This window comes from Branchiostoma floridae, chromosome 6 (assembly GCF_000003815.2).
Source record: "Branchiostoma floridae strain S238N-H82 chromosome 6, Bfl_VNyyK, whole genome shotgun sequence".
Classification (NCBI taxonomy): Eukaryota; Metazoa; Chordata; class Leptocardii; order Amphioxiformes; family Branchiostomatidae; genus Branchiostoma; species Branchiostoma floridae.
The window spans coordinates 6,725,439-6,747,832 of record NC_049984.1 but is presented as its reverse complement, the minus strand read 5'-3'; the positions used below and the strand labels follow the sequence as shown (position 1 = coordinate 6,747,832).

The window sequence follows — 22,394 nt, the reverse complement described above, 5'->3', positions numbered from 1 at the left end:
TCCGGAATATGGAGAGAGTTGCCCTCTTTGCGCTCCTTTTCTATCGTTGGATTAAACTCTGTTGATGTGACATCTAGCCTGGTGAAGAGGATGGCAGTGTCTGCTATACCGGATGTTAGGATTAACAGGGATAATGACTGTACAATGGCCGACTTTGACACGCTATAAAACAAAAACAGCAGAAACCTGACAGGCCGAAAGGTGGAAGGGTACAGTCAACAAAATCACGTATCTTGGAATATAACGATTTTGAAGTTTCTACAGCAAATTCACCATCATTGATCAGTTGCAAAATGTAAAGATCTGTCCTCAGAAAAAATTGATAGGATGAAATGTGTGAAAAACTGCAATCTACAATGTAATTCAGATGTAAGAATAGGGTTTCCTGTGTGAACATGGCTCACTGCGTCTTTTACTGCAACTGTCATAAAACAGGGTCAAGTACGATGCTGCCATTTGCCCGAATATAGCACATTGAACACGGTTATGGGCAGGAAGAGTACTATGTCCAGGAAACCTAGCATAGGGATTTCTGGCATTTAAAACTGGTAAATGGGCACTGAACTTGAATGGCAGTAAAGCTGAAAAGAGATTGATAGAACTAAGGAAGAGGACAGTCCGCATCATTCCATAGTTACGTTATGAAGGCTTGCTCTAAAGACATGTTTTACTCCCTGTTTTACAGTCACATATAGCTGTACCAAATGGGTCAAGTACACTACTCCCAGCCCAGAAATAGCACTCTATAAAGAATAGTAAAATGTCGTCCCAAAATGGAACTATCAAAGATGTCATAGCATGCAATTTGAAGAGAATATACTCAAAAGTTACTTCTGCTCTTTTCATCATCACAGACCACCAATACCCCTCTCCCCATGCAAGAGAATGAATGAATTTTTTTTCTTACCATTTGTTTATAATCCTTTATACTTTTTATAGTGGAAACTATAAGCATAGGGGAATGGGCGCACTGATAACTATTGTTCATGTTATTGTGGTCTGTGAGTGTGGTCACTAGGAAACAGGCCAATAGGAAACTGAGGTTTGGAATGGCATGTGTGTGGGCAATGTACATTTTCAAAATCACTTTTTTGAATTTTGATTTGTCTACAGACAATTAGCACATAAAAACATGACGACCTCCAGACAAATGAAATGTCTAGTATGTAAAAAAAGTAATCGAAGTTGTCCATTTTTGAAAATTCTTTGACCTTCCAATTGTGCCGGAAACCAGCCATTGCTTATTACAAACGAATGTTTAAAACCAACATTTGCACTGATGACTTGTCGGAAAGGCTGGCAAAAAGGGAGGCTGAAAAAGGTATGTTGAAAGTGATCAACAATAGTCATACTTTAGGGAGTTGGCAAAAAATGTGGCAAAAATGGTTACATCTAGTATGATCTACCATTTTTTTTCTGTTAATAGTGTTATCAATTTTATCAATATTATTGTTTTTTGTTTTGTTCTTTTAATTTTGAAGATGACCAACATTCATATAGTCCGGTTGTATAATCATTCTGGTCATTATCCAGACCTGGAACCGTCTTCCACATGTGAGTCAGGGCACCACAACATCATATGTCATACACAATAAAAGCAGACAACAAAACTGCATCAGAAGCACCTCTAATCCGACAGTCGTTTTCCTCCCTCTGCTGTAGTAAGTACAGTCAGTATGATAGTATCCAGAACTGTGGCCCAGTCCAGGAGAGTGTATTAGGGCCTGTAGATAACAGGCAACCTAAGCTGAGGACTCGATGATCACAGTGATAGGCATGTTACCAGCAACTCACACAGCCTTTCTACACTCTGACCGGTCGATAGAGGCTCTAAAGTGACGTTAGCCGGTGTTTCCCATTCAGGGCTCGAAATACCACCTGCATATGCAGGTTAGTGCAGGTAAAAATGGAGCTGTGCAGGTATTTCTGGTGTCTACCTGCACCGGTCCATGTGTACTGGGTTTTATACATAAATGTCCTATGATGTAGGTGTATATGGATTGTTCTTAGCTGCATTGGCTGTTACCACCAATAAAGTATAAAAGAAAAAAATAGCAATGGTTCCTGAACAATTTTAGTATGATCCATACTTTCTAAATTCAGAGTGGTGCAGGTAAAATTTGCCTGGTGCAGGTAATTTTCAATGTTACCTGCACCGGTGCAGGTATGCAGAAAAAACTATTTCGAGCCCTGCTTTTCTTTGGAGCGATGATTGTGCGGAATCTGTCGTCACTCGCTCGGCGAAAACCGGCCCGTTATGTTCTGATAGCTGTTGTCCACTGGAATAGACGCCGCATTTTGAGAGCCCTCTAATTGGAGTGAAGCGATGAAAACTGAATGTAGAGGACAGATTTAATTTTGGCTGAGAGAAGAAATTAGAGGAACCCCCATCCTCCCACAAGTGCTTAGTAACGAAACAATTAACATGGAACTATGAGATATCGTGGTAACGTGATAGGGTATATCTGTGTCTGATGGTCAATATAGGCGATGGTCTGTTTATATTGCAGTATTCAATATCTGTATAGGGTTATTGTACTCAAATGTAGTGTATATACCTCCTGAATGATATTGGGCATTATATGCAAAGGAAAGTAAGCTATATTACCTGACAGTGTGTTACAAATGTGTGTGTGTGTGTGTGTCTGTGTGTGTGTGCCTTTGTGTGTGTATGTGTGTGTCTGAGGGTATGCATGTGTATTTATATCTGTGTGTGTGTGTACATTTATATGTAAGCATTGCAGATTGTGTTGCATGTTTTATTTCAGTCCACAATCATCACATAGGTGATAATGATATGCTGGTTGATATGGTGTATCCAGAAGATGTCAGTGTTAGGTAATCATACACAATATTTCACAAGTACGTATGTGGGTGGTATCACACATCTATTCCTGTACTTGTTCCTATTTCGTAGGTATTCTATGGTCTTTTTTTGTGCCATGCAAATATTTTTTTTCCAGTTTTTAACTTCAACGATAAAGTTATCGCGTATCTTGTAAGTTGAGCAATGTTTAAAGCATACGGGAAGAACATCATATATCTATGTGTGTTTATCGTGAAACATATCTGGATATATCACAAAATGTCAAAAGTTATATACAGCTTTCTGTGGTTGTAACATAGTGCGAAGATATCCAAAAATAGCATTATCGCTGTTTATAATGGCTCTACTACTATGTTGTTTTAAACATGCACATAGTTGTTTACATAATAACTGTTTTGTACGGAGCAGACCTTTATGAAGAAAAAACAATCAAAGAATACACTGTGGAGACAATTACTTCTTAGAAAATATCTCAGCTGATAGGAAATTGGGCGGCTACTGACTGTGAAGAGAAAAAGGGACTGATACACAGGCCTCGAAATACTGGAGGTACACATATTCCATATCATGCACCCAAAGTTGGAGCTGTACGATTGTATTTGACTGACGATATTTGACTGTGGGTTTGATGGTGTGCCTAGATATATCTGTAGGGTTAAATACTAATGTACGCTAGTATACAGAAAATTTTTGACAATCATTTTATCAAGTGTAAAGAAATACTAATCTGTGTTGGTATTATCCATGATGACTGACCTTTGTTGCATTAGTTTTCAAAAATTTAGAAATAGTTACCTTGTGGATAGTCCATATAAAATCTTTTCTGCATAGCTGAATTTTTAGGTTAGGTTTGCAACAGGGTACATATTTCCCAAACGGATTTCGAGTCCTGGATACATATTTAATTCTGCGAAATGAAATCTCAGCGTGAAGTGAGGAAGGAATCCTGCAGTCGTCGGAAGCTCACATGGGGAAAGCAGTCAGGCGGATTTTTATTTCATTAGCGAGGATGAAGGCAGCAGTGTTGGGAGGGGAGACTCACAACAGGATGTACCCAATTATAATCCATTATCTATTCAATTACCACACCGAGACAAGCACACAGCGTTTTTCGTTAGATGTGCGCAAACAATAGAGCACGTACACCTGAACGCGGAGGCGTAGTATGGCCAGATCCTTTAATAGGATGTTGTGAATATAGCCGTTGTGTAAACAACTCGATCGCTGAGGATGTTTGGTAAATATGTGGTAGTGGATAATTTTGAGCGGGAGGAATTCCGAGGTATTGTGTGTTGGTTATCTGATTGTTTTTTATATTTATTCGGTGAAGGTAGGGTTTGCAATACTTTTAAGTGGTGGTTGTGCAATGGCCAACCTGTGAAAATGTGAAGGTTGTCCAGTTCTTCTTCTTGTGGTTTTGACTTCCAGTCATCTATGAGATCTATATCAGAATGATTGATATTACGTTATGGAACATTTTTTCTGTTGCCAGACATCATAATGCAAATGTATGGAAATGACTTGAAACAATACGTCATTTGTGTATGTAAAACAATAACTGATGCATAACAAAATCTGGTACCATATACAGTACAGTCAAAGTGCCAGTATTAACTAAGAGAAGAATAATATACCTACCTACCTAGTCCCTAATAATAAGAATAATATAATGTCCCCCTAACACTTAGAAACTGGTATTTTATTTTTGATTTTGACAAAAGGTACGCATTGCTCTCAGGACAACATGTAGTTGCAAACAGGTTGCCTCAAAACGAAACGTGGTTGCCCAAGGAGGCTGTGCAACCTCCATCTCTACTCCAGATGTGTTGGGGCAGGACTGAGCGGGTTTTGTTGTCGAGCAGGGGTGGGAAACTTCTGTCAACAGGTCGGCAGATCTGCTGCAGTCAGGCTGTATATAAAAAGGGATCGCTCAGATACACCTGATTATCCATAATATTCTAGCGTTACCACGGCACCCAAGCTCTTAATCTCAGTACGTTCATCACGCCAGCATGGCTGCTAGTCCGTCTCCTGCGACAGGAATGAGGAAGGCAGTTGTTAGGTGTTATGTGCGAGGGTTCCTTGCCCCAGACCTGGGCCATGGTTTGTTTGGCTTGCGCCTCTTTGTTTGTGTTTCCCTCAGTTTGTTTTGCCAAGTGTCTTCTAATACTTTCACTGGCCTGGCTCTGGCTGCCTTGTGTTTATGTCCCCTTGCCCTCCTTCAAAGTCGCGGAACTTGCGTTTTTTTTACGTGTGTAGCAGGAATTTGAGTCGTATTAAATTTCTAGACGTATACGTCCAGCATTTTTGCTGTATTAGCGATTTCCATCTTCTGGATTTCCCCTTTTCCTCGAAAGATGAGGGTCGATATTCTCTGCTCCTCGACCGATCCTTCTGTCGGAAATCCTCCGTTTTTTCTGCGATATCGTATAACATTTGCAAACTCGCCACCTTACTTTGATCCGTGCATGCGTTACGAGTGGCGGCCTTGGCTCTACGCTTCTTGGCATTTGCAGCATGTTGAGACCACACAATGGGGGTAAATATGACCTATTTGTAGCACGTCCTCCTTTGTCTTCAGCTGGGATTGTCTTTCTTACACCTTCCTTTGAGCGCGACATTTCTGCACCCTACGTTTTTGGGCAGGGCTGTCTTTTCTCAAGTCTATGGTCTGTCTGTAGTATGACATAGAGTCAGGTTTTGTCCTGAGGAAGGTCGCAGACGGTCCACTTGAACATTGGCAGGTGAAGAAAAGAAAATCCTTGACGCAGGTAATACAAGATACAGAATACAACTGTAAGAGCATTAAACTGGCTCATATTTGCATAGGAACGTAGGGAATGTTAGCTTGCTATCTTGTCTTACTGTTTCCCTGATGAAGAACCCTTGCCAAGTTCAAGTAAGGATACAACAACTTGACTCAGGTGAAACATGTACTAAAATCACAGAAATATACACATTCAAACAAGATCATATTTGGATAGAAACAATGGCAGATATCTCTCAGTCAGACTGTTCTTACTATCTGCAACATTAAGCTTCATATTTGATAACCAGTATAATCTCAACTTCTTGGCACAATAGTGAGTCGTAATACAAAAAAACCAGATCTAAACCACATCAAAAGTTGCTCATATTTGGGTAAAAACAATGGCAGACATATCTCAGTCAGATTGTTCTTTCATTCTTTAACATTAAGCTTTAGCTTCATATTTGACAACCTGTATAATCTTTACTTCTCAACACAGTTGTGAGACGTAATACAAAAACAAAGCTATAGCCACATCAAAACTTGCTCATATTTGCCCAGAAACAAGCGTATTACTGTAAATATGATGTATGACCACCCTGCTGTGTCAACACACAGGGAGGCGGGTGAGTCCATGTGCAGGCCAGGGGAGGGGTCAGGGTTTAGGGCAGTTCCACATGTGTAAGCTATTGACCTTGTTCAGGTTCCTTTCGTCCCTCCAAGGTCCCTCTATTCTCCTCAATAAAGTATGCCTCGCATCCGTAAATAGTTTCATTCAGGTTGGTAAATCAATTCAATGTTTATATAGTAGTTTTCTCGGGAACAAATCCTTATTTTTCTCTCTAACAACATTTTCAGGATGTCAAATTTTCTCCTTGTCGTATTGTGGCTCAATTATCACTAGAAGTATCATGTTTTCATGAACTTCATGATGAAGGTGACTACTTCTCCTTGCCTCTTTGTGACAGCAACAAGGATCCAGTCCCAAATGTGACTATATGGCCATGAAGAAAGGAACAGCAGAGCAACTGCGGAAACGTTGGTGCTGATAAAAGTGAGGAAACCACATAGAGTCACCACAGGAGCATCCTCCTTTGTTTAGCGCTGTGGTTTAAAAGCACACTGATTGCATGGTGAAAGCTCTAACAGCAAGGACAATGGGAACAGGTTTAGGATCTTAGAATTTTTAATAGTGCAGGTGAGGCAGCTCCCCTGGGAAGGGATCTTTCTCCCTCCCAGCTCCCTACTGGGGATAGAAGGTAACCAGCTGGAGAGGGCTGCTGGAACAAATGTATACTCTCACTGATCTACAAGCAGATGTTGGGAAGAAGATTATCATTGCAGTCGATGTAGGTTAGACATCCAGGTAATAAGATACACCAAAAAGTAGTTACTCAAGCAACTGGATATGGTTTTGGAAACGGTCAGACGGTTCAACTGCTATCCAGATTATTATTGGACTGAGCAGAGCACTTTGGACTAATGCTTATGACCGTTTACAGCTTAAAGGTACATATCTGATATTTTGAGAAAACCCTCTCTGTTACACAACAGATCATAATGACTCCCAGAAGGGGTCTTCACGGCTCATTGAAAATGGAGAAATCTCGAGATTTTGTGGTAAGCCTCAAGACTTTTTGAGACAATCTTGAGATCTTTTTAGAAAATCTTGAGACCTTTCCAGACAACTTGAGATCTTTCGAAACGAGGAAGATTTGGTTGAATGTTTGGGAAACCCGGGCTCTCAGAAAGCTCCAAGCAGACGTTAGGAGAGATGATAGCATATTTACAGCCTTCCTTTTTTTTGTAACATATTTGGAAACTTTTGCTTCAAAGAAATCTCCAAGGAGATTTTGAGGGAATATAGTATTTTGAGGCAGGTATTGTGTAAGAGGAAAGTTATAAGCTTGAAATTTCATTTGGGAGGAGATGTTAGAGGGACAATCATAATTTCTGATTACCCCACTACAGTTTGCTGTCTGTGGAAATGGGACAGACTGAATAGTTAATGGCCTTGTACAATTTACTTCCAAGATCTATTTTGAGATTACATCCCCACAATTTACACAGCTTTGTCTTTAAGATAGATATTTTGTTTTTTGGCAAGGAGTAACTTAAGTTTTGTCACTTACAGAAGAGAAATGATGGGTGTAAAATATGTGGTGAAGTTCGATGACGGAATGAACTTGCAATTCTGTGCACAAAATGATTTTAAAAGGCTACTTTAGTAATTACAAAATGAGAATACGTTTGGGACATAGGATTGCATGTTAAAATCTGATTAGAGATCACATGACTTCACTTATGCTTCCTCTTATTATACACAGGACCGGCCTCTGGGGACGTACCAAAAGGGACTGGGTTATAGGGGTGGAAGGGATGATATTTTGAAATGAAAATCTTGCAGTAGGAAAATGGTGACGGAGATATTTCAAACAGTTGTCAGCAAAAAAATTAATAGGAATTATAGGAAATATGGATGGTAAGGATGCTGTGTAGAATTGATTAACGAAGAATATAATAGATAAACAATAAGAACGAGTTTTGATCTTGTGTGGACAGTTGGGTGTCTGTGGATGATGTATGTCTGGAAAAGTGAGGATGCTCCTCTCCACACATGGTGACCCGTCCTGGGTTAATAGAATTTTTAAGTGTGGACGATAAATACCGTAAGGTCAGGCTACCAGTTCCGTCAATCTCCTCGCAATTAAGAAAAAGCCTGACAATTTACACATGTGGCCTAGACCTTTGTCTGCGATGCGATTGGTTCAAATGCATTTATTCATGCCCCTATATTGTCTGATGATTTCTTTGTAATATTAATGTCAAATGATAACTAATGTTCCAAGCAAGACTGAAATTGATAATTCAAGGTTTTTTATGGTACAATTCAAAAATGAGTCTTGTTTCTTGGAAGACAGAAATAAATGATATGGGATTTTTTTTTATTGCTTCACGAAAGTTTTTTCAGCATCGATGGGAGGAAGAAATTGTTTGTATTCAGAAGAGGACCTCGCTATTTTGGTCAGGTTCTTTGTTCTGCAGTTCAGCCAATCTAAATTGGATTTGCTACATAGATCCTTTAATTGCTATCGGCTCGATTCAATGATCTCGACAGTTTTGAATTACGTGGCTTTTTTAAACCCAATGATAGGTCAGAAGTCACAGTTCTTTGAGATGTAAGCTCGTCAGGACATCCAAGGCCTCGAAGAGGGTTTTTCCAGGAAAAAAATTATGGTGTGGGAAAGAGAAACATAAAAAGTACATGTGGGGGTGTGTGATAGTTGAGAACAACAGATGAATTTCTTGGAACCTTGATCTAGAGATGTAGAACCTTGCCTTGTAATTGTATGAAAGTGTAGACAGTGCTGAATATGGTCTATTTCTGTAAAGATATGATAGCTTTTGACAATGACATTTGCTAGGAGGAACAGTTCTGGTTTTCTTGAAACAATGCTAGAACAAAGCCTAGGCTATTGCATTGTAACACGGTACTTCTGGTGTCGGCATCAAACATCCCTCAGCATTTGAGAGCCAGGCCTGTGTTATAAATTGCAAATCAGCTTCCCTAAAAAATAAATCCCCGACTGCAACTAAAAAGTCTACGAGCGAAGCTGGATGTAACTGTTTGAAAGGTAACTAGTAGAAATTGTGGCATACATTCCATTTAAAAAAATTTTGTCAGCTTTTGTGCTATAATCTGTTTCTAAGTTGGACTCCATACATATCTTCTGTTTTTTAAGCTCCAGCACTTTCCTTGGTGAGCATATAACTTACTTCTTTCTTATATAGGTGGCTGTGCAATGTTCTTTAGTTCAACTGGTACACTGTGACAGGTGAAAACACGTAGGTGGGACAGGTAGATCTCAGACATACCTGTCCGACAGGAAAGGTGAGGAAAACAAAGAACTTCGGTCTGTCTGAGGACAAACTTAAAGTCTTGATTGTAAACATCTTGATCCTGTGTTTAAGTTTGCCCACATTCCTGACGGAGTAACAAGGCTTTGTTTGGTAAAACCCGAACATTTATTATCATGCAGTGTTTGAGGAAAGCTTCCCACAGATTATTTTAGAAGGAACCACTACATTTTGAAGAACGAACCTTAGGAGATTCAAGATTTAGCTTTTCACAATTTTCAATATGTATTCTTAACTGTGCTAAATTGGTAATGTGTTATATGAAAGAATGTTTTAAGAGAAGAGAATCATTTTGAAGTGTTGCATATCTGCAATTGGGGATCACAGATAACAGAAACTAGTTTTATCCGGGATGTCCTGTTGAGTTAGCAAGCCAGCTTCAAATACTTGATGTTCTTTGCAATATTTGATTGTATTTTTATACTTAAACTTAAAAGTCATACTTAAACAAATTGTTGATATCAGTCTGCAATGACAAAAATTGTTCGGCAGTACGCAAGTGAGTATTTCGAGCTATGCAACCGTCGCTGAAAAGCAATTTGTACTTTTGTCTGTTGTCTTCTTAAGATGTTACAGAGGGAAAGTATAGGTTATCATTAGCCTACGTGTAAGGTATGATTATCTAGTCTGAGGAATGTATGTTTTCAGAGCGAAGGCCTCTCCAAGTCCTGCTGCTTTGTGGTTCTGGTACAATGAACCCTTTTCAAGCAGGTTCATTCATTAGTAATGCAAAAAAAATGTCTGTTTTGTTGGGAAGGTGGAGCGAAGTATGCGCGGAGTCCAGTCTTCTATAAACCTGTAACAAAGGTCTCTTCACTCTGACAGCGCTGCTAGCAGCTTGCTCCTCACGGCTTTTGTCTACGCAGTTGGGCAAACAAACAAAGCGTTAATCTGCCCGGGCCGAAACAAGGCCCTCATTTGCATACCCCTTTCAGTGGCAAAAAATAAAAAGGGCGTCGCTTGAAAGAGTACAGCGGATGTTAAGCGATGAAAGAAAGAATTAGCATGGAAATGCCCGAGTGAGTGAAAGGGCTTGCTGTGGATCTTCCTGGCCAGTTGGGGAAGGTTTGGTTCTTTGGGCTGCAATCTCGTTAACGGAAGGCTCCCCTCGTCAAAGTGGCCAATCAGGCTTGAAATTTTGTGGACGTGTCTCCTGTAATAATGCTCTTGTTGGGTGAAATAGTTTCGCCCGTCTTTGTTTTGCCCGTTTCTTTCTGGTTGACCTCAGATGAGTTGGATAATTCTGTGTACAAAGGGACAACGTGGCCCGTGGCATTGTGGGTAGCACCGGATTTGGCCCAACAATTGGTTGGAGGGCGTTCCCCTGCGAATCACGGACAGGGGATTGGAAACGAGGATTCGCCGTCTTTTTGTTTGTTGCAAAATCTTGGTGTTAGGGGCTCGAAGGTCGCCCCGAAGATCGGCTGTGCCGCCCTTGATAACCCCTCGCTCCTGCCGTCACCGAATTCTCTCCCGGTTTCAGTACAAGAATGGAATAATCGTCGCCCTTGGCAGTGGATGTACCTCGCTTTTCAAACCCTCCAACATGATTCCCCGCAAAGAAATCCAAAGGAGTAGAAAATTACCAAATTTTGTCTGTTGGCCTAATCCCCCCGCCGCCCCAGGGCGTGGTGGAAGGCAGTTGAGTCTTGCAATGGGTGATTTTGTTATTACTTTGCACAAACACTGGATCTGTCCAAGAGGATAACTAATGAAAAAGGGATGGGATGTGTTTGCCATACTAGTGGTGACTTCTACTGTCCAGGAAGTCTTCTGTTATGGTTTCTTGCTTTGAATATAGTGATATAAATTTTCTTCTGGTATATTTTTTCTTTCCAGCTGAGACGTCCTAGCTTTTATTTTCAGATTTTGATTTGACATTTTGAATGTTATTTGTAACACGATTTGCATTTTGAATGAGATTTGCGCAATTGTTCGGATGAGTCATGAAGTAATGACCGGAAAGATGTTATCTCAATTTTGTTCTCACTTCCAAACTGAATCCAGGTACAGACCCAGGATTTAGATGTCTATTATTAGTTGAATTCTCTGGAATTCAAAGCCCAGTAACACCAAAGATGACGGATAAAAGTATATTTTCAAGAGAACAAAGTTTTATGCTATACATTGTAGTAATCAATGCATACAGATATCATTAGAAGAATACAAATATTCAGTCATTACAGTACTATACTATTATATTTTACGTTTCTTCTAAAATCTGACAGGAAGGAGGAAAGTGTATTTACGTCAAAGATGATTTTTCAGTTAATTCTGTCGCAGTAATAGCATATAAATATTCTACAAATAATATGAAAATTCAGTTATTACTGGTATTGTATATTATGTACTCCAAAGATGTACTAGGAAACAAATGCAGGGGGTAACTGAAGATAAGATAAAAATGGAAAGGGGTTGATGACTTGTCTGTGTGAAAACAAGCAGGTATATATACAAGGTGTAAAGACAGGTGATTGTATCTACTTAAATTACCCCCCATTTTCCTGGGACAGGCTCCCAGCCATACTGACAGCTTAATGAAATAATTTGACTGTGAAAAATTGCAGCCAGTTCCAGGTAGAATCCCCAGAAGACTGGATCTAATACATCAGGAGGTAGATTAACTTTCTGTGCCACACGTACAGGAACATGGTGTAGCTGGGGAGGTCTTTTACACAACTGTCATTTCAAATGCCTGATGAATGTACAGCCACTTAGAATTACAGTGAAATGTGTAAGAGTTTAAGAGAGATTGTATAAGAGTGAAATAATTGAAAAGTACAGGACTAAGCTGTTTTGCAAATAGTGAAAGTTCTGTTGCACTATTATTTTTTTTTCTGTCAATTAAACAAAAACTACCTGTCATTCCCAAAAGAGCCATTTTAGACGCCCAATGGACATTTAGCCACTTAAAAAGATAAGAGTAGAATAATTTGAAGGAAACTGTACAAAGTTGTTTTCCACTATTTTGAGAGCTCTGTTGCAGTTTATATTTAGAATACTGGATATAAATTAAACTAAACTTCCAGTATTTCTCAAAAGTGCCTTTTTATGTACTTGAGGATGAGCTAGACTCTACGTTTTGACACTTAAAAATTTGACTGAAAGAGTTTATATATCATGAGAAGCAATGCCATTATTTTTCATAGCAGTTTCTTACACACAACATCAACCAAGAATGATCTCTAAGATGGTACCTATGGGAACTTTCTTCCAATATTGCTATGTGTTATAAAGAAGTTAAGGAAGGTACAGTGTATTCTCTGCCTTCTAACGGACAGTTTAGCCCTACATTGTCCACTTCAGTTTTAGCTGGAAGGCATAACGCGTCAAGCATGTCGGACCAACCCACAGAAATTTCAAGAAACTTTCTTCTCCCATTATCCCAGGAGATAAAGGGTCATCTGTCTTGCATCATAAGTCTGTCTTTATTTCAGTCGGAGCCCATTGTCCCAGTGAAAGGGCCCGCCGAGGTGGTGGCGTGCCTGTGGAAATCCCTGCGACTTTGTTTAGCTGCTGCATTGTGGCAGATTTTTAATGGCATACTTAGATCATTCTCCTGGCCTGAGACAATGGGGACAATGGTGGGGACGATGAATAAAATATGACGATTTCTGGCGCTCAATCCCGCCCTGTGTGCGCGGTAATTGTGATCGTTTTTACCACCCCGCTATCTGCATGTCTGAGGAGGGTGGTTTTCTCGCTCAGTAATCACGCGCCAAAGCTATGCACACACCGCATTGTTGTTCTAAGAGGCGCTGATCAGTGCTTTCAGCTGCCCGGGTCTTAGCGAGAAAGGAGGAGAAGGATTAGATTATGCCGAATTTGGCACGAGCGGACAATGCCGTCCAATGAAATAGATAGCCGTAGCTAAGGCTTTTGTCCAAATTGCGGCATAGACAGGTAATGGGGTATTGATAGATAAAGTATGTGTCACTTTTGTGGGAAGGTCCTCTCGGATTGATAAAGCAAAGAAGGTTGGTTGGCCATGTTGAACTACGATTTTCCTTTTTCTTTCTGTGACAGTCCACGATAAGTTGGTCATAAGATTAAGTAGCAAGGCTAGTAACTGTTGTTCTTCTTCAACGAAGATTTACCCCTTTTCTGTATGACTATAGTGTCTGTCAATAGTACTAGTTAGACATGCCATATTGAGTGTTGGAAAGGAACTACCTCTTTTCGACTTATCATGTCAGCACTTTGTTTTCCGTAGAGAGAAGTGGCAAATGAAGGAATCAATAAGACTAGATCACAGAAGTCAAGGAAAATGGTTGCCCAAGCCACGATATTTTGATCCCAACAAGTGTGAAGGTCTTTCTTTTTTCAACCTAAATACTGAAGGTGAAGGTTTTGAGTTTTCTGGGCACCGTTCCATACTTCCTGGTATGCGCGCATTCTCGGCAGGTTGTTGAGGTACTCAGAGCTTTCTTATGAGGCCAGTAAATCCTGTTTTACAAGTACAAATAAGTAAATGTAGATTTTAAACAGTAAAAGCAACATTGTTATTAGGATCTTCAAGTAGATAGCATTGTTAGGAATTGCCAATAAAAAGGTGGTAAAAATTTTGTGGGTTTAAAAGAAAAGCTCTGCTACAGTGATTACTGTTTATTGTTTTGGCTTCTAACTTCAAGTATGACATTGTGTTTCATCTTGACTTAAGTTGACATTGGCCCCAAATGACTGATTTCAGATGTTTATTATCTTTAACTTTCTTTTTAGAATAACATACATGTATATCTTTTCTTTCAATCATCCCAAAATGGGAGTTTTATTTCTCCTGTACAGAAGTGTTCTTTCCTATGTACAGAAGCCAAAAAGGACGTTTTCTCTCCACCATACTTAAGTCTAAATGGGAATGTTCTTTACAGTGAAGACTGAATATTGTTTTGGCTTGTAACTTCAAGCGCGTGTTTCATCTTAAGTTCTTGTCTGATAGGCTCTTGTCCTGAAATGACTTCAAGTTCAACTTATTTCAGATGATTATCATCTCCAGTGTATTTAAGTGTAAATGCACATTTTCTATCCTATGTACAGAAGTCTCAATGCAAGTTTTATCTCCACATAACCTTGGTCTAAATGTGAGTTTTTCTGTCCCCTGTACAGAAGTCACCTCAGCTAGATGAGTAACGGAGTTCGGCTCAACCACAGCCGGTACGTGGTTGGAAAACACCATGGAAGACGCGACCGCCAGCCAGCTGCCACAAACCACCCTGACCCAGCCACCCAAGCCGCCCCCAGACACCATCCACCTAGGCTCCAGCATTCCCAGCGCCAACGGAATTGTCGAGAACGCGTCCGGAATCACGATCCCGCCGACGGGAAGTAGCGGCGGCAACCACCTTCGGGATGGAGACGTGAGTAGTAGTGTAGGAGCTGCGGGAGGATCGTCAATGAGGGGGTTGAACGACCCGGTGACCTGTGGTGGCTGTGCTGCGACCTTCCAGGGTCTGCAGGCATACATGGAACATCAGTGCCAAGGGTCAAAGGTCAGTGCTGTAAGATTATCAGGAATATCTTTGTGTATCAAAATGATAATAAATCATTTGGTTTATAAAAAGAAATAAGACATTGAATACATGTGCTTTGGAAAAGAGAAATAGCGAAGTGGAATCTCATCAAGTTTTAAAGTAAATGCACAGTCAAACCTGTCTATGGTGACCACTTAAACGCTTGAAGAAAATGGTCTCAGCTCAGTAAACACATGGCCATTAGGCCCCTTTCCAAACTTCCTTGCATTGGGTGAAAACGATGGTCGGGTAGTACATAACATTTTCGTCAAATGCACTGGAGTTTGGAAATGGTTTTCATAGCAGAAAAATAATCTAAGGGACCACCAAGGTTAACATCAGTAACTAGGACTGGACAGAGGTGGTCACAGTTGTACAGCTTTGATTGTATTGTCATATCAAGACATGTAACACCCATGGCCAATTGCACAAACTTTGAAAAGATGAAGAATAACACAGTTGTCATCTTTTGTGTCTGTCACAGCTGGCCGGCAACAAGCCTGAGAGTGACTTCAGCGAGGGCGACGACAGCGATGGTGAGAACTTCGAAGGAGAGATTGTCTACGAGCCGGACGGATCTGCCTACATCATCGAGCATCCGAGCCCGCCGGAGACGCCCAACTCCAGCTCGGCGTCTCCTGTGGGAAGCTCGGTGCCATCGCTTGGGGGGAACTTGCAAGGACTTGGGATGTACCAGCCCCTGCTGAACGCCTTCCACATTCCCCAGACTAGCTACGGCTGGGGGTTTGGGGGCGCCGGCATGGCTAACTCGACGTACGGTGCTCTCAGCAAAACTTGCAACGACACCCCGATCGTCCACAGCTACCGGGTCTACACCCTTCGCAAGGAAGGCGAAGTGAAAACGGAACTAGAGTCCAAAGATGGGGAGGAATCGACCTCAACTGAAGCCAAAGCAACCCTTAAGAAAATTGTGCGCAAGGTCGCGGTAGGAAGAGAACACGACAGTTTAAGTGTCTCTCCCCGTGACGCGGCGAACAAGCCCATACTTATGTGTTTTCTGTGTAAACTTTCCTTCGGATTCACCAAATCTTTTCGTTCCCACGCCACTGGCGAACACAAGATGGTTCTTAATGAGGAGGAAGAGCAGTTGTTGTCCAAGAAGGACACTTCTGCGATAATCCAGGGGGTGGGAAAGTCTAAAGGACCTCCTCTTCTGTCCTTCCTGGAGCCTATGGGACAACCGGAGAACTCTGATTCCTGTAACGATAACACGAGCACCGGGTCTCCGACGCCCACTAACAGTCAGCCTCTGTTCCTCTTTGGCAGCGGACTGCCAGGAGTTAGCCTCTCTAGTACCTCAAACAACCTAACCAAAGTCAGCTACGTGTACACCTCAAGCTTGCTCACTCTGCCCTCGGTACACGTCAGCGTCGCTTCTGCCTCGGGGGCCGCTAGTAATAATAATACCACTTCCGCTATGGATTTGTCTTCTCTTGGTGCTAAGACGTTGTTCACGCCTGCCGTTATATCTTCCTCCACCCCATCTCCGAGTACCTCACATGGACCAGGGTTGGGGGTCCCTGAGCGGCAGGCACCAAGCCTCAGTCCTGTCTCTCACACCTCCGCCCTGCCAGGAACTAACAGTAGTAACAGTAACGCTAACGATAGTAGTAACACTAGCAGCACATTTACCAAACCGGATTCGCTTCTGAAGGCCGTGACTTCTGGGAAGCAGGACATGATGACCGCCATCGTGACGGCAGCTCTGATGAATGGGAGCGCGGAAAAGGAAGTTTCCCAAAAGTCGCTGTCTGCAGAAAGCTCCGCTCGTAACAGTTCCGCATTCGCTCTTGATCTAACCAAAGACAAAACTGTTTCCTCTAATGATGTACCTCCTGGAGCTAATTTGCCTAGAACCCCTGAAAGTACGCCGAGCGGAAAGAGTTCTTCTTCCAGACTTAATGCTCAGGGCGGGCACTCAGAAGAGCGCAAGAATTCTGTGAGAAAAGAAGCAGTACACGACAACCATTCGGGCCGTCGCCCGGCCAGCACGATGGCTGGCAATTTTCACGGACTTCTGGGCGGAGAGTCCTCAAATAGCTCGGATTACAATGACGATTCGAGGACGCACTCGCACCAGTGTGGTGCGGAGAACGGCGTAGAATGTCCGAAGTGCGACATGGTGCTGGGTTCCACGCGTTCGCTGGGAGGCCACATGACGATGATGCACTCCCGTAACTCGTGTAAGACGCTGAAGTGTCCCAAGTGCAACTGGCACTATAAATACCAACAGACTCTGGAGGCGCACATGAAGGAGAAACACCCGGAGACCGGGAACGCATGCGTCTACTGCAGCACGGGGCAGCCCCACCCGCGGCTCGCCCGCGGCGAGACATACACCTGCGGGTACAAGCCCTTTCGCTGCGACGTCTGCAACTACTCGACCACGACGAAAGGTAACCTCAGCATCCACATGCAGTCAGACAAGCACATCAACAACGTGCAGGAGATGCAGAACAAGGGGAAGCCGGACCGCATGTTCGCCACCCCGAACAACATGGGCGACCCCCTCGCCCAGTCCAAACCAAAGCCAAAGCCCACGTGGAGATGCGACGTCTGCGACTACGAGACCAACGTGGCGCGGAACCTGCGTATCCACATGACCAGCGAGAAGCACATGCACAACATGATGCTCCTCCACCAGAACGTAAAACAGATGCAGGACTTCCAGGCGCGGCTGGGAATGCAGCCGTCGCCTGCGGACAATGCCCTCTATGGCTACTACCTGGCCCAGGCGCAGGCCCAGGCCCAAGTACACAACGCCCCTCTCCCTTCTCAGCTTCATCCAAACCTCGGGGAATTCCAGTTCGACGCGAACTTGTTCCTCCAGCAGCAGCAGCAGCAGCTGATGGGCCAGAGCGTGCCCAGCGTTCCCATGGAGAACGGTTCGGAGGATGATTCGAGTCTCGACGGCCCCCCTCCCGCGGACGAGGATCCCGCGTGCAACGAGAGCCTGAAGCTTTTCCAGTGCGCCGTGTGCAATAAGTTCACCTCAGATAACCTGGACCTTCTGGAGGCCCACATTAGCAGCGACAGGCCCACACAGGACGAGGAATGGGTCATGCAGGTAGGTGGGGAGGGGGGTGACTTTGAGACAGAGACTGTTGTTGTTTCATTTATTGGCAAGATATTCATTTCACTAGAAGTCTACATTGTCTGGTACCTACATGCTCAAAAAAAGGTAAATGTACGGACGTTACCCAAGGTGACGCTTTCAAAAGTTTCATTCAAGAAACCTTGTAATTAGAACCTGCATAGGATTGCGTGGGAGGGGGGTTGACCTTGAGATGGAGGTTGTTGTTTTTTATGTTGTATTGATAAGAAATTAATTTCAACAGAGGTCTAAATTGTCTGGTACTGAAAAGATTCAATGTGCGGATGCCACCCAAGGTGATTCATTCATTCAATTTCGAGAGGTGACTGGCCTTGATTCAATAATTTTTGTTCTTTTTTTTCCATTTCCTGTGAATGGATCGACCTTGAAAAGTTCAACTTGCACCTCTTTTGTTGTATATAGAAAGAAAAATTTCTCTGCCATATCATACGGTATCCGTTACCCTTGGCAATGTATTTAGCCATGCATCTAAGGGTTGTGGACTGCCTTTGTATTCCAAGGTCAGAGTGTTGACCACACCTTTTGACCAATCCAAGTTGTTCTGTTGTGTACATTTGACCTTAAACTACATGGTGAGACCAACTATGACCCTATTTCAGGTTTTCATAAAACTATGAAAGATTTAATCTGACGAAGTTGAACCCTTGAACAGGACAGTAGAGTGGGATGGGCTTGAAAGAAAAGGCTTAACAGTACATGGAATACAGGCTATTGTTGTTAATCCATGGACCAAATTAACATTTTTATGATAAGTCTTGTTCAAGAAACATAGCAACATATCCTGGTAGTTATTTTGGCAGGTGTGGTCTACAGGAGACCACCTGTTTTTTTTTCTAGTCTGGAATGTCGTTGCTTAGAATTGGAAAACAGTGCACAAGTTTCTAAACAAAGGAAACCGTTGACCAGAACAACTTAAATTTTTTTTGTCACCTGAAGGTTTGTGTAATGTATTTCTGATTAGACATCCAAAATTTCGAATGAGATATAGCCCCTACCTATCACTGAAAACAAAATGTCAAAGGTGTGTGGCAGAGGGGTTGCCACTGCCCTTTTCTATGCATTCAGAGGGGAATTATACATTTCTGTATAGCGGTTCAGACCCAACGCATGACGTAGTGAATTAGCCATGCTATAAATCACACCTTAGCTGGTTGATTGCATGGAGGTAGGTTTTAAAAAAGGATTACAAAAAAAATGCCATGCATACTTCCTACAGGTGTTTCCACACTTTCCCACCACCACTAGACTTGGACAACCCCTTGCCATCACCACCATAACATTTTCTTATTGTAGCAACCACCATACACTTGCGATAACAAATGGTTATTCACAAAAAAATTCAGCCAGATTTTAGACTATTAGGGTTTCATTACTTATTCATTGGCTGATGTTTTATTTATTCAGGTAGACCTTGGTACTTGAGTAATTATCCATTATGGCTACTTATTTATGCTTGGTACTTTCATTTGCTGAAACACTTATTCTTCAGTGGAAGTGGTTCGGAAAATATTTCTCACAACTACTGTTTCATTTTGTTGCAATTACATTTGTAGTAGGTGATCATACCTATAAAATGAATTGATGTATAAAGCTTTTGTTTAATGTTACATGATGTATAAAGTGAGTGTACCCATTGCCTCTATGAAAAGCAGCACATACAGATACTAAACAAGCTAGTTTAGTAGGGGAAAACAACTGTTAACGAGTAGATGAATGAAAAGAAGCAATTGTAACCATTGTGTTTCCATTGTCCTACAGGTAGGGATGTGTATGGTATGTAGATACTAGACAAGCTAGTTCAGTTTCAGTTTATTTATTTAGCCAGGAAAGTATATCGCCTATTGGCGTTTTTCAATGCCTCCTGGGGGGCCGGGGAGACTGATAAAAATAAATTTGCAAAAATTGCAAAAACTGATAAAAATAAATTTGGTAGGACAAAACAACTAAAAACGAGTAGAAGTTGTAACCATTGTGTTTCCGTTGCCCCACAGGTGGGGGACGTGTACCAGTGCCGCCTGTGTAACTACAGTACCCAGCTGAAGGCCAACTTCCAGCTCCACTGTAAGACGGACAAGCACACGCAGAAACTGCAGCTGGTCGCTCACATCAAGGAGGGCGGCAAGCAGAACGAATGGAGGTGAGTTTGTGTGTTTGTTTTAATCTGTTTGTTTGTTTGTCCTGGTGTGTGTCCACAGTTGGCAAGTCTGCTATAAAGCAGTGCTGAAATGGTGTAGTAGGTCTTGGAGAATGGACCGATCCCGTAGCCCCGCCCCCTGTTCGATCATGTTCTATTTCGAACACCTCCGTCAAAAACACCGCTTGTCGGACAGAACTGGCCGCTGCCGCTGTTTAGCTGATAATGACGACTGACTTCGGTTTAGCTTTTTTGAGCCATGAAATCCTCTCAGACCTGGCCGAAAAAAATTGCGCTGCCTTTTTTGTTATGGGGTACATCCACTGCGTACTGTCGTTTGAGAATTGGGTTGATACAGATGCGGTAAGGGCGTTATAATTTCAGACAAAGCGAAAGCGATAGGCGCTCCATAGCATTACCTTGTTGGTGGGCCGAAGTGCCCGGTTTCTGACATGCGATCCTGCATGTGGAGACCAGGGTACATAAATCTGTAACAGGGTTTCTGCTGCATTTGTTGCATGCATAAGAGCTGCATGCATGCTCATGATAAAAACAAATTTGAGAAGACAGAAGCTCTGGCACTCGTGGAGAGGGAGCTTGTACTACACGCCAGCTAATAGGACCCTTCTACAAAGACTGCTAGTGCAGAGTCCCGTGTCTTATACATACCCTGCTTTACACGTGCATTCAGCCAATCAACAATGTAATGCTATGCAGTGGCTCTGCCTCCCAAAACAACAATACTCGGTGGGTGTAACCTTCAATAAAGAATAGTATAGCATTTTTCTTTGGCCATTTCTGTCCCACTGGGGCTGTTTTTGACGGAGGTGTTCGAAATAGAACAAGGGGTTCTACCTGGTTCTATTTGTTCGATATGCGTTCGATCGGGATCGGTCCATTGGATGTTTGGTGTGGCTCTGCTATAATTTCGTTGGGATTATGTCTGGGTATTAGGAATACCCATTTAGAACTTGAAGTTAACTTTGATGCTGGATGTTTAGCAGGTAGGAAAAGCAAAAGGCGAGTTGCATTCTTGACCATCTTGTGTCAGTTCTGACTTCAAAGTCTAAGGCAAGGTGTAAAAATGTTTTGTAAGTAGAGACCTTACACTGTCAGGCATGTATGCGCCTATGTTGAAAGTAGTCAGGTCCAGAACTATGGAGTCTTGTAAGTGTTGGGCTTTGCCACTTAGTTGGATAGGGGAGCCTTGTACTGCTTTGCATTGTTTGACTTGAAGTTAGATACCAGTGTTCTGTCTAACTTAAGACATAAACTTATTGATAATCCTGGTCAGTGTTTGATGGTTTTACTTTCCATAAGAGCACTACTCTTGTACTGAACAAGGAATTAGATGAAGTATCCATGTATCTTGTTGGCTGTAAAAGTTTAATAACTTTGGTATCAATGCTGGGATTTGAAACGCATTTACTGCCGGCCATTTTGCACGAGAGAGTTATATCTGCGGCATCACTTGCGATATTCCTCCGCAAAGTGCCGGACTAGAGTTTGACATTCCGGAGGATGCATATGTGATGATACGTCAGCCCCCATTACCGACCTGGCCTAACGCCTTGGGCACTTTCAGACAAGAGCAGAGAGCCCATAATGACATCATCTTTTACATGGATGAACAGAATATCAAAACCCGTCCACGATGGCACAGATGCATCATTTTCTTTGCTAAGAGACGTATGGAAATGTCGGATAGGCCTCCTCTCGCACAAAACAAATGCTGACAGCAGGGGAAAAATCATCCCTGGCAATCAAAATGGTCATTTTTAGTTAGGCCGGCCGTTTTAATGGCGTGGGGAGACGTTCGTCCTTAATGTTGAAATGTCAAAAGATTGAGATACGGGGAGCATGTGAAAAATGAAATTGCACCGAAGAGCTGACATTTTGAAAGTCCAAAGGCAGTGATAACAAGCGGTTGGGGTCAGACGGGGCTGGCCCGGCTCTGCACAATGCCACGCTCCCGCCCGTGCCAGGCGGCATTCACGTGTGCCCCTATCAGCATTATGCAAAACCGCCGTTGAAAAATGAAATTTGGGAGAAACGGTGACATTTTGGAGTCGGGAGCAGGGCTTAGGACGAAATGTGGGGTGTGCGATAGGCTTGCCCAGCCA

At 42.4% G+C, this 22,394-nt stretch overlaps 1 protein-coding gene across 3 annotated transcripts in view; it reads left to right on the top strand.

Moving 5' to 3' along the window:
• LOC118418692 (zinc finger homeobox protein 4-like) overlaps window positions 1-22,394 on the top strand; it is a 114,396-nt gene that overhangs the window by 12,340 nt on the left and 79,662 nt on the right. For all 3 annotated transcript variants that reach the window (XM_035824737.1, XM_035824738.1, XM_035824739.1), the window contains exons 2-4: window positions 14,598-14,980; window positions 15,486-18,089; window positions 20,129-20,274. In XM_035824737.1, the coding sequence (XP_035680630.1) occupies window positions 14,666-14,980; window positions 15,486-18,089; window positions 20,129-20,274 (3,065 nt within the window). In that variant the 5' untranslated portion in view covers window positions 14,598-14,665. The remainder of the gene's footprint in view (window positions 1-14,597; window positions 14,981-15,485; window positions 18,090-20,128; window positions 20,275-22,394) is intronic.